Below are 15,665 nucleotides of genomic sequence, written 5' to 3'. Positions count from 1 at the left end.
GCGCACCTACAGTAGGACATTAAGGGCATCTGGCCAGCTTTACTTAGATGTTCCAAGGTCAAGATATAAACATTGGGGTGACCATGCTTTCGCGGTAGCTGTCCCCAGACTGTGGAACGAGCTACCTCTTGAGTTACGTACTATTCCTGACCTAGCACTTTTTAAATCTAAGTTAAAGACTTATTTATTTAAACTGGCTTTTAACACTTGGTAGGGAGGTGACATGTTCTGTTTTTTTATGTGTTGTTTTAAAATTTTATTCTATATGTGTTTTATTTTTGTGAATTTGTGTTTTTAATGTTAAGCACTTTGGACACCAGTTGGTGCTGTAAAGCGCTTTATAAATAAATGTTGATTGATTGATTGATTGATATTCCAACATTAAGAAAAGTTCTACTCACAACAGCCCATAATGACATTTTGTTATGTTACAGCCTTATTGCAAAATGGATGAAATTATTTTTTCCTCAAAATTCTACACATAATACCCCATAATGACAATGTGAAAAAGTTTTTTTTTAGATTTTTGCATATTTTATTAAAAATAAAATAAATAAATAAATAAAAAATTCAGATGTTCATAAGTATGTATAGCCTTTGCTGTGAAGCTCAAAATTGAGCTCAGGTGCATTGTGTTTCTGCTAATCATCCTTGAGTTGTTTCTCCAGTTTAATTGGAGTCCACTTGGGGTAAATTCAGTTGATTGGACATGATTTGGAAAGACACACACCTGTCTACATATATGGTCCCACAGCTGACAGAGCATGTAAGAGCACAAAGCAAGCATGAAGTCAAAGGAATTGTCCAATCTGGGGAAGGGTACAGAAACATTTCTGTTGCTTTGAAGGTCCCAATGAGCACAGTGGCCTCCATCATCCATAAATGGAAGAGGTTCATATCCACCAGGACTCTTCCTAGAGCTGGCTGAGAAGGGCCTTAATCAGGGAGGTGACCAAAAATTGATGGTCACTCTGTCAGAGCTCCAGCATTCCTCTGTGGAGAGAGGAGAAACTTCCAGAAGGACGACCATCTCTGCAGCAATCCACCAATCAGGCCTGTATGGTAGAGTGGCCAGACAGAAACCACTCCTTAGTAAAAGGCACATGACAGCCCACCTGGAGTTTGCCAAAAGGCACTTGAAGGACTCTCAGAACATGAGAAACAAAATTCTCTGGTTTGATGAGACAAAGATTGAACTCTTTGGTGTGAATTCCAGGCGTCATATTTGGAGGAAACCAGGCACCATCCCTACAGTGAAGCATGGTGGTGGCAGCATCATGCTGTGGGGATGTTTTTAAGTGGCAGGAACTGGTAGACTAGTAAGGATTGAGGGAACAATGAATGCAGCAATGTACAGAGACATCCTGGATGAAAACCTGCTCCAGAGCGCTCTTGACCTCAGACTGGGGCGACGGTTCATCTTTCAGCAGGACAATGACCTTAAGCACACAGCCAAGATATCAAAGGAGTGGCTTCAGGTCAACTCTGTGAATGTCCTTGAGTGACCCAGCCAGATCCCAGGCCTGAATCCGACTGAACATCTCTGGAGAGATCTGAAAATGGCTGTGCACCGACAGTCCCCATCCAGCCTGATGGAGCTTGAGAGGTACTGCAAAGAGGAATGGACCAAACTGCCCAAAGATAGGTGCACCACGCTTGTAGCATCATATTCAAGAAGACTTGAAGCTGTAATTACTGCCAAAGGTGCATCAACAAAGTATTGAGCAAAGGGTGTGAATACTTATGGACATGTAATTTCTTTTCTTTTCTTTTCTTTTTTTTTTTTTTGTAAATTTGCAAAAAAAACAAAAAAAAAAACAACAACAACAAAAAAGCTTTAGTCATTATGGGGTGTGGAAAAAGGAATTCACTCCATTTTGGAATAAGGCTGTAACATAACATAAAATGTGGAAAAAGTGAAGTGCTGTGAATACTTTCCAGATGAACTGTATGTGTGGAAATTATTGATCTTTATGACATCATAAGACGAAAATGAAGAGTCAGTCAGTCAGTTCTATGCATACAGGCACTGAGGCTGTTATCTTTATGATGTTATGACATAAATGTCGGTGGGACAGTTTTAAGTCCAGACTGAAAACTCATCTCTTCTCCCTGGCTTTCAACACTGGCTAAGTGGTGTATGCTTTGCTCTGCTATTTTGCTCTGTATTTTTAGATTTTTTATTTATTTATTTATTTATTTATTTTTTATTCTTTTCCTTTGTTAATATTTTGCACTTTTGTATTGCTATTATTGTGAAGCACTTTGGTCAGCTGCAGCTGTGTTTTAATGTGCTATATAAATAAATTAGAATTGAACTGAAATATGTGAAATAAGTCAATTTTTAAGTTGTAATGTTATTTAAATAAAAATGAAAACTTTTTAGCTGCACCAGATTTGCACCAAAATTTAAACCTTAGGTTTTTCTGACATATGTTGTGACCTTTTTGAGATTTCTTGTGTGCAGGCAAAGAAAGAAAAAGATGGGGTAATCATATAACCTCCCTACCTCTTTTGTCACAGTATGTGCACTGTACAATTGTTTCTCTATACAAAGGAAGCATACAAAAGCACCTATTCAAGTTTGCTTAAAATAAGGCACTTCAGTTGGAGAAAAGGTCAGACCATGACCCCACTCATCCTCGTGCGGGGCCTTTGAAAACCTTGGGTTCTTGGACCGGAGCTCCTTTCTGTATTTTTTTATTTTTAACTGCCATTGCAAAAAAAAAAATGGTTTTGTTTTGGAAATTCAAGGCTTAACACAAAAACTGGAAATTATTGGCTGTAACAATGACATCTTAACAAAAACACCATTTTTACCTCCGCCAAGGAGATTATGTTTTTGGTCATGTCCGTTTGTTGGGTGTTTGGTTGGTTGGTTGGTTGGTTGGTTTGTTAGCAGGATGATGACGTGAATGACTCATTACCATGAACAGAAGACTGAAACTGCTTTGACCTGAGTACCTCATTGTAAACAGGGGATAAAGCGTGTCTCAGACCGCCTCCCTGTTAAGGCTGGGTTTCAAACGTTTCACATAGAATGCCTCCTTGACCCCTCTCTCAAACCATTTCTTTTCTCTGGCTAATATTTTAACTTCCTTGTCCTCAAACATGTGGTTAGTGTCTTTAAGGTGGAGATGAACTGCAGACTGAGGTCCACTGGCGCCCTCTCTGCGGTGCTGGTATAGCCTTTTGTGTAAAGGTTGCTTAGTCTCACCTATGTAGTGTTTGTTACAGTTTTCCTGACATCTGATAGAATACACTACATTGCTCTGTTTGTAACTAGGGATCATGTCCTTAGGGTGAACTAATTTCTGTCTCAAGGTGTTAACCGGTTTAAAGTAAACTGGGATTTTGTGCTGTCTGACGATCCTCTGTAGTTTTTCCCCTACTCCTGCTAAATAAGGGAGAGACACTCCTGCTTCTTCTTGTCTCTGTCTCCTGTCTATCTGGTCTCTTTGTTCTCTGGGACTTCTGCACTTTGTCCAGGGACCATCGTGGGTACCCACATACTGTGAGGGCTTTCCGGACAAGTTGTTGTTCTTTAGCCCTTCCCTCTGCAGTTGTGGGCACCTGTAGGGCTCTGTGTTGAAGTGTCCTGATCACCCTGAGCTTGTGTTCAAGGGGGTGGTTTGAGCCAAAGAGCAGATATTGGTCACTGTGAGTTGGTTTTCTATAAACCCCAGTCTGGAGCTGCCTGTTCTCTCCAATCATAACATCACAGTCCAAGAAGGCTAAGTGGTTGTTTCTGGCATCCTCACTGCATGTAAACTGCATTTATATAGAGCTTTTCCATCTGCATAAGATACTCAAAGCACTTTACAAATGATGCCTCACATTCACCCTGATGTGAGCCTGGTACAAAAATAGTACTGGTTTGTTCATGACAACTGTACTATAGATGAAATTTTATATAACTTGTCAGTTTGAGCTATTTTAAGCCATAAACCTGTGAATAATGATGTGCACAGACTCTGAGTGACACCTAATGTGCCAGGACTAGCTAGCCACAAGCTAGCAGTGGCCACTAGTTGCTGTTGACTCAACCATGTTTGTCCTTTGTTAGATTTTTGTTACAAATATTTTAGATAATATGGCTTGTTCTCTTAGTTGTACTGCGGGTCCATTGAAGAAATCTGTGTTTCAGTGTTTCCGTTGAGTGAAATTTTGTATTATTTAATTTGTATGTAAGCACTGTTAGCACAAATTAACAGGTATTGATAGCTTGGTGATTTTAGCTACGCTGATGATGCCACGCTTATTGAGGAAATACACCAGCCATCATTTTTCGTCCCCTCACTGAAGCCACCCCTTAAATAGCTGTTGCACATTCCACAAAAAAAACTGTTAATCAAGCACATGAACAAATTTTACTAAGACTATTGACCTTAGCTAGCTTGGTAACTTGGAGATAGGTGGGCATGTTAGAGCATCATTGGTCCCAAGCACCCTGATGGCGACATCCAAAACCAACACAATTATGCAAACCTGATAAAATTTCATAAATAAATGAAATCTGTGATGAATTTCAACTTCAGTGATTCATTTTATGAAAACTGGGTTCCATTTATGTGTGACTTTTTAGTATATAGATTGTACCAAAGTATAGATGTATCTTGGCCTAACTTGGAAGTCATTAAATTTTGGTAATGATCCGGAACACGATCTGGATCCAGTAATTTTTTTAAGGCTTCTTTATCATTGCGGGATAGGGCCAATTTCAACATTTTTGCATCTAACTTCATGAAGACGGGTCACAAAGGCTGAACAAAAATTAAGTTACAACACAACAATAATTTAGCATTTGTTTCTCCTCATCTAAGGGTTTATCGCTCTGGGGCCGACGCCGTCGTATACGACGGCTGAGACCAAGCTTTACTAAATTATAAATAACTTTTTAATGATATGAGATAGAAACTTACTTTTTTGCTGAAAAGTTAACTCCACGGACTTTCAGCAATAATAAAACATTTATGCCAGGTGAGTGAACTGTCCAAAAAATGCCCTCGGACCCCAGAGGGTTAACCACTGAATCTGAAACATGACGGTAGATGCGTGAAACAACGTGGAATAAGTCTCTTTGCCAAAAGGTATTTCATGTGACATCAGTAACCCCTCCGCCTTGGCGGAGGTTTGCGCTCTCCGAGTGCTTCTAGTTTTCATCATCCATCCTGTGTACAAGTAGGTGTTCAGGAGTTTCCAACAACATGAGCCAACAGAAGGAGTGCAGAACCAATTCGATCCAAAAGCATCACTTTCATGCATGCATTGTAGGCAGTGACGCACGTGCACTATCTACCAGGGCTTCCTAATGAGTACCAATTAAAAATGTGATCACACACAACACAAGTGCACACAGTCTTATCTTAACACCTCGCTTGGTGTTCAGTTCTCATTTGATTATATTTGTGGAGTCATCCTGGCAGTGAAGCTTTTAGCACAAATAGAGGCTGTTTTCCACACTCTTGATCTTTCTAAATCTTTTCAAATCAAATAAATTGACAGAGAACGCTGCCTTTTCTTTCGTGTAATCCCGCACCGATTGTGCTGCTTCCTGCTATTTCACAGGCCCGTGGGGTATTTCAGGTCCAAGTTGGAGTTTGCTGAACTTTTGTATGAGGGTCACAGTCTGCTAATCCTATTTGTAATCAAGCCTTTCTTCTTTTTTGGGTAGCAGAAAAGGCCCATGTTGTTGTTGGAGCAATCACAATCTCAGCATTTCGCCCGGGGTCAAGCTGTGTGGAGTTATTCAGCGTGTTAAGCATGCCTGCTTTGATTGTTGTTTGAAGCGCACTTTGATGACTTTGCACGGCGTTTGTTTGCATGTCAGGGCTGGTTGTGTCGTCACTTTAAGAGGCGTACAGATGGTGCGATACCTGCTGATGTTTAGATATTTGCATTGTGGGCGGAAGATGCAAATATAAGCAAATTGATTCGTGTTGTGTTTTGCTTCAGCCGCATCGTTATGCCCCATCTTTAAATCTGATCCCTGAACTGTTCCTCCTCACCTCCTGTGTGGAATTTGTGCAGTTTTCTGCAGTTAAAATGATTAATCCCATTCTGTTTGTCCTTGTGTGTGTGTCTCTCTCTCTCTCTCTCTCTCTCTCTCTCTCTCTCTCTCTCTCTCTCTCTCTCTCTCTCTCTCTCTCTCTCTCTCTCTCTCTGTGCTGGACTCCCTCTGCAGCCCCAGCAGAGCCGTTGCTGTGCAAGTTTGCTGACGGCGGCCAGAAGAAGAGGCAGACCCAGGTCAAGTATCCCCAGAATGGCCGACCGTGGACACGAGAAGGAGAGGTGAGGACTGAAAGGATATTTAATTATACAAAAGTGCTCACCAGTTCCCTCTGCAAAGAAATCGGCAGCCGCAGTGGCTTTTTTCTTCCAGCTGAAGTGGAAGGCAAATTGTAGCATAAGAACAATACCCCTCAATCATTTTATTACAGCATAATTCTTTTCACCCTCTGCCACTTTAAATAAAAAGAACACTGAATTTTCCCTCCTACGAGAAGAATTACAGTGCCGATCATACTCAACGCTCCGTGTGCACTTAAACAAATGATAATAACCACAAGTAAAATGAACAAACCCAGAAGTAGTTTTATCCTCTCACAAACATTTTTTTGGAATCTTTTCACTTGTTTAGTGTGATTCTCTTATGGCAGAGGATGTTGTGAAGTCCACATTTTAGGGGATAAAACAGGCCTGCATTTGACTTTAGTAAAACCATATTTCAATATGCATAGAAATGAACACACTCGGGTCCATAAGTATTTAGACATGGCACCATTTTTGTAATTTTGCTTCAGCTTTCAGCTTTCATTCAAGGGGTTCAACAAAAAAAATTATTACTGATTTAGAAATCAATCATTTTTCTGTACAGTCCCTTCATTTGTAGAGATCATATGTAATTGCACAAACTAAATATATGGAATATTTTAAATACAAATCTTTAATTTTAAAGCTGTTTTTCTTTATTCGATTCAGGGGATGGGTACATGAACATTTCCAACTTACCGAATATATCTTAGACTTTATATTCATCAATCATTATGAAATACAAACTATATAGTACTGTATGGCAAATCTTTCTGGAGTAGTAAGTTCTCAAAAACTGAGTGTCCACGCAAGAAAGAGAGGAGTGAGGGAAGACACCAAGACATGCATGACACGTCAGAAAGAGTTATATAGGCATCTGTGTGTCTGAATGGAGAATGCGTGCACAGTGCAACTTTTGTATACTGCACAGCTTCATGGTGGAGTGAAACAGAGGATTCTTCATACAAGAAAATAGCTCAAACCTAGGCTTTAGTCTCCCATGTGCTTTCTAGCACACTAGCAGAGAAATCCTTCTCTGTTTCTGTGTAACTTGTGGCGAAAAAGCCACAGAAGCCTGTAACTCCTTCAGTTTTCAGAGTGTCTTGGTGGCTTCCCTCACTAGTCTTCTTCTTGCACATTCACTCAGATTGTGAGAACTGCCTTGTGCAGACAGATTTACCATACAGTATTATACTGTTTGTATTTCGTAGTGATTGATGTAAATGAAGTCCAAGACACATTCAGTAACTTGGGTAAATGTGATGTTTTTGTTAAACCCCTTGAATTAGTGCTTAAGATTTTCAGTAAAAGCACATTTGGAGAGTTTAACAGTGACTCCTTTGTGGGGATGTACAGAGGAAAAGATTTTCACTAACCACTTTCTGATGGACCTGACTCCTAACCACGCTGACCTGAAGTATGATGGGTCAGATCGACCTTTGGGTACATGTGACGTACTGCAGGATTGCATTTGGGTCAAATTACTTTGAAATGTGATGTTACTGAATACAAATTACAGTACATGGCCATTTTATAATCCACTGAATTATCAAAAAAGTAATGTAATTTGAATACTTTTTATTACTTTAGCATTAATTAAAAAAGGGACACAGTCACATACAGTACTGTGCAAATGTTTTAGGCACATTTAATGCTTCATAAAAGCATGTATAAATGTGTGATGAAGTTCAACTTTGGTGACAATCAATGTGACAATTGGGTTTTATTTACGTGTAATTTTTCGGGATGTAATTTGCATCAGAGTATAAATTGCAGGACCTCAAAACTATTTTAAGGATGTGCGACTTATACAACCCCTGGCAAAAATTACGGAATCACCGGCCTCGGAGGATGTTCATTCAGTTGTTTAATTTTGTAGAAAAAAAGCAGATCACAGACATGACACAAAACTAAAGTCATTTCAAATGGCAACTTTCTGGCTTTAAGAAACATTATAAGAAATCAGGAAAAAATTGTGGCAGTCAGTAACGGTTACTTTTTTAGACCTAGCAGAGGGAAAAAATATGGAATCACTCAATTCTGAGGAAAAAATTATGGAATCATGAAAACAAAAGAACGCTCCCAACACATCACTAGTATTTTGTTGCACCACCTCTGGCTTTTATAACAGCTTGCAGTCTCTGAGGCATGGACTTAATGAGTGACAAACAGTACTCTTCATCAATCTGGTCTCCAACTTTCTCTGATTGCTGTTGCCAGATCAGCTTTGCAGGTTGGAGCCTTGTCATGGACCATTTTCTTCAACTTCCACCAAAGATTTTCAATTGGATTAAGATCTGGACTATTTGCAGGCCATGACATTGACCCTATGTGTCCTTTTTTGCAAGGAATGTTTCATAGTTTTTGTTCTATGGCAAGATGCATTATCATCTTGAAAAATGATTTCATCATCCCCAAACATCCTTTCAATTGATGGGATAAGAAAAGTGTCCAAAATATCAACGTAAACTTGTGCATTTATTGATGATGTAATGACAGCCATCTCCCCAGTGCCTTTACCTGACATGCAGCCCCATATCATCAATGACTGTGGAAATTTACATGTTTCTTCAGGCAGTCATCTTATAAATCTCACTTGGAATGGCACCAAACAAAAGTTTCCAGCATCATCACCTTTCCCAATGCAGATTCGAGATTATCACTGAATATGACTTTCATCCAGTCATCCACAGTCCACGATTGCTTTTCCTTAGCCCATTGTAACCTTGTTTTTTTCTGTTTAGGTGTTAATGATGCCTTTCGTTAGCTTTTCTGTATGTAAATCCCATTCCTTAGGCGGTTTCTTACAGTTCGGTCACAGACGTTGACTCCGGTTTCCTCCCATTCGTTCCTTCATTTATTTTGTTGTGCATTTTCGATTTTTGAGACATATTGCTTTAAGTTTCTGTCTTGACACTTTGATGTCTTCCTTGGTCTACCAGTATGTTTGCCTTTAACAACCTTCCCATGTTGTTTGTATTTGGTCCAGAGTTTAGACACAGCTAACTGTGAACAACCAACATCTTTTGCAACATTGCGTGATGATTTACCCTCTTTTAAGAGTTTGATAATCCTCTCCTTTGTTTCAATTGACATCTCTCGTGTTGAAGCCATGATTCATGTCAGTCCACCTGGTGCAACAGCTCTCCAAGGTGTGATCACTCCTTTTTAGATGCAGACTAATGAGCAGATCTGATTTGATGCAGGTGGTTAGTTTGGGGATGAAAATTACAGGGTGATTCCTAATTTATTCCTCAGAATTGAGTGAGTCCATATTTTTTTTCCCTCTGCTTGGTCTAAAAAAGTAACCGTTACTGACTGCCACAATTTTTTTTCTTGATTTCTTATAGTGTTTGTTAAAGCCAGAAAGTTTCCATTTGAAATGACTTTAGTTTTGTGTCATGTCTGTGATCTGCTTTTTTTCTACAAAATTAAACAACTGAATGAACATCCTCCGAGGCCGGTGATTCCATCATTTTTGCCAGGGGTTGTAGTTTGAGTAATTGTCTTTTACAAACATTTTAGTATTGCTTGATCGTTTGCAAATGAATTTGTGTGGTATTCTACTGGCTGGACATATGAACAAATTATTTTCATTATTATTGTTGTTATTATTGAATACAAAATATAATTCACATGTGGGTGATTCTTTAACTGTGGGCACTATTGGCCTTGTAAATGTAATTTCCACCACACCATTGCCTTACAATATAAAGTGCCTTGGGGCAACTGTTTGTTGTGATTTGGCGCTATATACATATGCTCTGATGTCACTGTTTATCTCCATAGAAACTACCCAAACAATCTTTCATACAAACTGTTTAAAGGGACATTACAGTGTTGTGGTGGAAATTACGGCAATAGTGTGGGACAACTACATTTTGTTTAAAAAAATCACAACAGTTGTATGACATTGAATATCCCAATTATGTTTTGATTATTTTACTGATATTTTATTCAGAGATATTTTAAAACATTAGAAAAAACGTGTCTTTACCATTCATTTTTATCATTGAAGATCAAAAGTCTGGGTGTGGGACAAGCACAAAACGGCAATATTTGCATATAATGATGCTGAAAAAAGGTGAAAAGTCATCATAAACTACTAGAACAAAGTTCTTAACACACTTTCATTGTAAAGATAACTATAAAAGTGTGAAATTTCCCCTTTTCTCTGTTTTTCATACAATATGATCAAAGAACATAATAAGTGCCCGTAGTCTAAGAATCACCAATATTCACTTTTGTTGGAACTGAGGTTGTGGTGACATGCCAATAAAACTGGGGGTGGAGGGAGGAGGGGCATCAAATTCTACTTTTATTCTAATTCTGAGATGTCTAAAACGTTTGCACAGGACTGTATATTCTTTTTATTTTTATTTCATATAACAAATTATAAATGAAATTATGGATTAAGACAAAGTATCTCAAAACATCTCTTTGTCTTTTTTTTTCTCCAAACAACACAAATTGTACTCATGATTTTACCAGGAATTTATTATTAGTATTATTTTAATTCCTGTGGCTACTCAGTTCTTCCACCTTATTGAGTTTTTGTTCTACTTGCAAGTGTTGCAACTAATGAGTCAATAGCATTTGGATAATTGAGTCAGAATCATAATCAAATTTATTGCCAGGTAAGTTCTGACATATAAGGAATTTGATCTGGTGTCATTAGTGCATAAACAACAATAAAAATAAAAGGAAAAAAAACTTCTGTAAGAAGTAAAGGAGTCAGATAGACAAATAGGCAAAACTATGTTCACTATATAACATATTGGAATGGGGCTGTGCAAAGGCATGCAGATGTGCAGTACCTTTCAGTGCAGTCTGAATCTGTACTTTGTAGAAGTGGGGGGCAGGGTAAATAAAGGTCTCTGACATTATTTATAAGTATAGCTGTGGACGGAAAGAAGCTGTTTTGTGTCTTGAGGTTTTAGTCCTAATGGACCTCAACCATCTGCCAGAGGGGAGGGTGACAAAAAGTTTGTGTTCTGAGTGAGAGGGATTGGCCACTAGTTTTCTTGATTCCCTCAGGGCCCTGGAGGTGTACAGGTCCTGTAGGGATGGCAGATTGCAGTTTATCACCTTATCTGCTGCATGGATAAAAAGGGTTTTATAATTTTAAAATGATCTTATTTTCAAGATGTAATCCATTAATCTTTGACAATATAACTGTAACTTGATTACACATATTCCCAGTGTAATCTGGTTTGATTATATTACGTATTTTTTGCAATCTGATTTCATAATCTCAATTGCAGGTAAACTATTATTACCCAACCCTGTGTACTCTGCAGGAAACAGTGCCAGGCCTTCAAAAAGTCTTTTTTTTAAACTGTAGAAGTCATACTGATGTTCCCACTGGTATCCGTTTATGTTCAGGATCTATCAGAGGTTCAGTGACTTGACAGGCCCCCTGCAGGGTCATTATCAGCTTCCATTTGCAATAACACACTGTAGGCTGAACTGCAGACGCTGCTGACAGCATAAACGCTGGCGTATTCTAAAAGCTGTTAAATTTAAAATACATTGCTTCTGCAGGAACCCGACGCCAAGTTGTATTTTCTTTATTGTAACTCCCACCTCCAGCCTGTCATCTCCAAAGTAAAAGAAATTTTGTGCAAGCGGATTGAAAGCAGATTGACGATTACACAATGGAGCAAGTTCAGAAGTTGTTCGTGTAAATACCAAAGCTTTAATTTATGGAACAAGAGAACGTGAATAATAATGTTACCACCCACGCACACTGTGCATTTTTTAACAGTTTCTCAGCAGCCATGTTATTTGGAGGTTAGGAAAGAGCAGGGCAGTGAGGCGGAATGAAAACAGGCTGAAACAACAATAGCAGGATACCAAAGCCACAGTCTGGGTGCGTGACCTCCATGTGTGCAGCCGACACACATTGCCGTGATTTTAACAGTGAGATTTTTGTAATCACAAATCAATCTTCGCCACACAACATTTGGGCCTGGTTGACATTAGAAGCTCGGTGTGGCAGTGCTGCTTTTATTTGGTGAATTGTTAGCTGGATTTCAGATAATTTGGTAATGCTTTCAGCGTGGTCCCACACACATCTGTCAGTGGCTCAGAGCCTGATAAGCCCTGCTTGGCCTTGCTGTGTCTGAGCCAGGTGTCCACGCTGACTGATCGAGACATCTGGGCACGGAGGCCTCAACACATCCTCACACTCTGTTAGTCAGCCCTAATGTCCCAGAACACTTTGCTACTAAATGAGTCTGGCCTTGGGATGGTGACATACACATGCTGCACAAACACTTATTCACCCATGTGTGCATGGAAATGCTCCAAAACACTGAGCCTTGTTGATGAAGTGATTGCTTTTACAGATGTGATGTTAACTTGCATAAATTAAGAATTTTTGGGTGATTCCTTGCTGTAGTACAAAATCTTTTGTAGTAGACAAGCAGCAACGTCTAGTGGTGAAAAATTAAGCCAAAGTGGAAGTTCAGTGCAGTTCCATGAGTGGCCACTTGATGCAGGTTCCAGAAGTGAGTAAATCGTCACAAAACCTTGTGGTAAAATGTTCAAATTTACACCTGGTTGTGTGTATGTGGTGGGGGGGCGGGAACACAATTATATTAGCCACCAGTTTAAAGTATTTTACGCCATAAAGTTACAAATAATTAAGGATTTGGTTGCTTTGACTGACAGCAGGTGTGTGCTAGATCCAGGCACCCACTACTTGCGGCATCTACCAAAGCTGCTAGCTGTAAACTTGACTGCATTTGTCCTTTCTGAGCATTTTATTGCAAATACCTTAGATAATGTGGCTTTCTGTATGAATAATTGCACTAAAGGACCATTTCAGGCATCTGTCCTCCAGTACTAAGTGAAATTTTAGTGTTGTATAGTTAGTATGTAAGCACCATATACAATAGTGATAGTGATTGTTGCCATTGTTGTTGCAGCTATCTGTCACAATTTTTATTACCCTCACCTAAGACATTTATAAGACCCACTGCCAAGTCCACAAAATATATGTTAAACACCTGAACAAAGGTTACCTAGCCTGTTAGTCTTAGCTAGCTTTCTGACTTGTAGATAACTGGGCTTGTTCAAACTTCATTTGTTCATCCCAGATTATACTGATATTGCCCATGTTTCACTCCTTTACCTGTTTATGGGTTGGCCATAAGTTAAGTGGAGTCAGGCCCTGCCAAGATGGCTACATCCAAAACAAACCCACTTGAGATTCAAGCTCACTCTTCAGAAGACCTTTGGGTGATGCCACAGAGGGTTTGTCCATTTTATATATATATATATATATATATATATATATATATATATATATATATATATATATATATATATATATACATACGAGGGCTGTCAATAAAGTATAGGTCCTTTTTATTTTTTTCAAAAACTATATGGATTTCATTCATATGTTTTTACGTCAGACATGCTTGAACCCTCGTGCGCATGCGTGAGTTTTTCCACGCCTGTCGTTGACGTCATTCGCCTGTGAGCACTCCTTGTGGGAGGTGTGGTCCAGCCCCTCTTCGGAATTCCTTTGTCTGAGAAGTTGCTGAGAGACTGGCGCTTTGTTTGTTCAAAATTTTTTCTAAACCTGTGAGACACATCGAAGTGGACACGGTTCGAAAAATTAAGCTGGTTTTCAGTGACAATTTTAACGGCTGATGAGAGATTTTGAGGTGATACTGGACTTCCCACGGTGCGAGACGTCGCGTAGCGCTCCCAGGCGCCGTTGTCAGCCTGTTTCAAGCTGAAAACCTCCACATTTCAGGCTCTATTGATCCAGGACGTCGTGAGAGAACAGAGAAGTTTCAGAAGAAGTCGGTTTCAGCATTTTATCCGGATATTCCACTGTTAAAGGAGATAATGAAAGATGTGTGGGCGGGTCCGCGCGTCGGGACGCAGCTGGCGTGGTGCGGTGGCACAGGAAAAACACCTCCGTGTTGATAACCATTTGTATAATCCAGGCGGCTTTTGATGGCTTTCAGTGGAGTGAGTATATGAGAAATTGTTTAACAGCTGGAAATGTTCCAACTTGTCCTTAAGGCTTCCAACGGAGGTGTTTTTCCTGTGGCGGAGCATCGCGGTGGCTGCGAGCCGACGCTGCAATCCGCCCGCACGTCTTTCATTAAAAAAATCTCCTTTAACAGTGGAATATCCGGATAAAATGCTGAAACCGACTTCTTCTGAAACTTCTCTGTTCTCTCACGACGTCCTGGATCAATAGAGCCTGAAATGTGGAGGTTTTCAGCTTGAAACAGGCTGACGACGGCGTCTGAGAGCACTGCGCGACGTCTCGCACCGTGGGAAGTCCTTAAAGCGACAGTATTACCTCAAAATCTCTCATCAGCCGTTAAAATTTTCACTGAAAACCAGCTTAATTTTTCGAACCGTGTCCACTTCGATGTGTCTCACAGGTTTAGAAAAAAGTTTGATCAAACAAAGCGCCAGTCTCTCAGCAACTTCTCAGACAAAGGAATTCCGACGAGGGGCTGACGACTCCTCCCACAAGGAGGTGCTCACAGGCGAATGACGTCACCAACAGGCGTGGAAAAACTCACGCATGTGCACGAGGGTTCAAGCATGTCTGACGTAAAAACATATGAATGAATCCATATAGTTTTTGAAAAAAATAAAAAAGGACCTATACTTTATTGACAGACCTCGTATATATATATATATACACAGTGAGGGAAATAAGTATTTGAACACCCTGTGATTTTGCAAGTTCTCCCACTTAGAAATCATGGAGGGGTGTGAAATTTTCATCTTAGGGTGCATGTCCACTGTGAGAGAGACATAATCTAAATAAAAAAAAACGGAAATCACAATGTATGATTTTTTAATAATTTATTTGTATGTTACTGCTGCAAATAAGTATTTGAACCCTGTGAAAATCATGTTATATTTGGTACAGTAGCCGTTTGCAAATACAGAGGTCAAATGTTTCCTGTAGTTTTTCACCAGGTTTTCACACACTGCAGCAGGGATTTTAGTCCACTCCTCCATACAGATCTTCTCCAAATCTTTCAGGTTTGGAGTTTCAGCTCTCTCCAAGATTTTCTATTGAGTTCAGGTCTGGAGACTGGCCAGGCCACTCCAGGACCTTGAAATGTTTCTTACGGAGCCCCTCCTTAGTTTCCCTAGCTGTGTTTGGGGTCATTGTCATGCTGGAAAACCCAGCCATGACCCATCTTCAATGCACTTACTGAGGGAAGGAGGTTGTTTGCCAAAATCTCGCAATACATGACCCCATCCATCCTCCCTTCAATACGGTGCAGTCGTCTTGTCTCCTTTGCAGAAGAGCATCCCCAGAGTATGATGTTTCCACCCCCATGTTTCACGGTTGGGAT

General features: G+C 39.7%; 1 protein-coding gene across 4 annotated transcripts in view; it reads left to right on the top strand.

Moving 5' to 3' along the window:
- The window catches only part of LOC117514716 (RNA-binding motif, single-stranded-interacting protein 3-like), a 459,452-nt gene that overhangs the window by 352,518 nt on the left and 91,269 nt on the right, over positions 1 to 15,665 (top strand). For all 4 annotated transcript variants that reach the window (XM_034175281.1, XM_034175279.1, XM_034175282.1 and 1 more), the window contains exon 7: positions 6,185 to 6,291. In XM_034175281.1, coding sequence (XP_034031172.1) covers positions 6,185 to 6,291 — 107 coding nt within the window. The remainder of the gene's footprint in view (positions 1 to 6,184; positions 6,292 to 15,665) is intronic.

This window comes from Thalassophryne amazonica, chromosome 7, assembly GCF_902500255.1.
Source record: "Thalassophryne amazonica chromosome 7, fThaAma1.1, whole genome shotgun sequence".
Taxonomy (NCBI): domain Eukaryota; kingdom Metazoa; phylum Chordata; class Actinopteri; order Batrachoidiformes; family Batrachoididae; genus Thalassophryne; species Thalassophryne amazonica.
The sequence above is the reverse complement of the archived record's forward strand: the minus strand, read 5'-3'. Positions and strand labels throughout refer to the sequence as shown.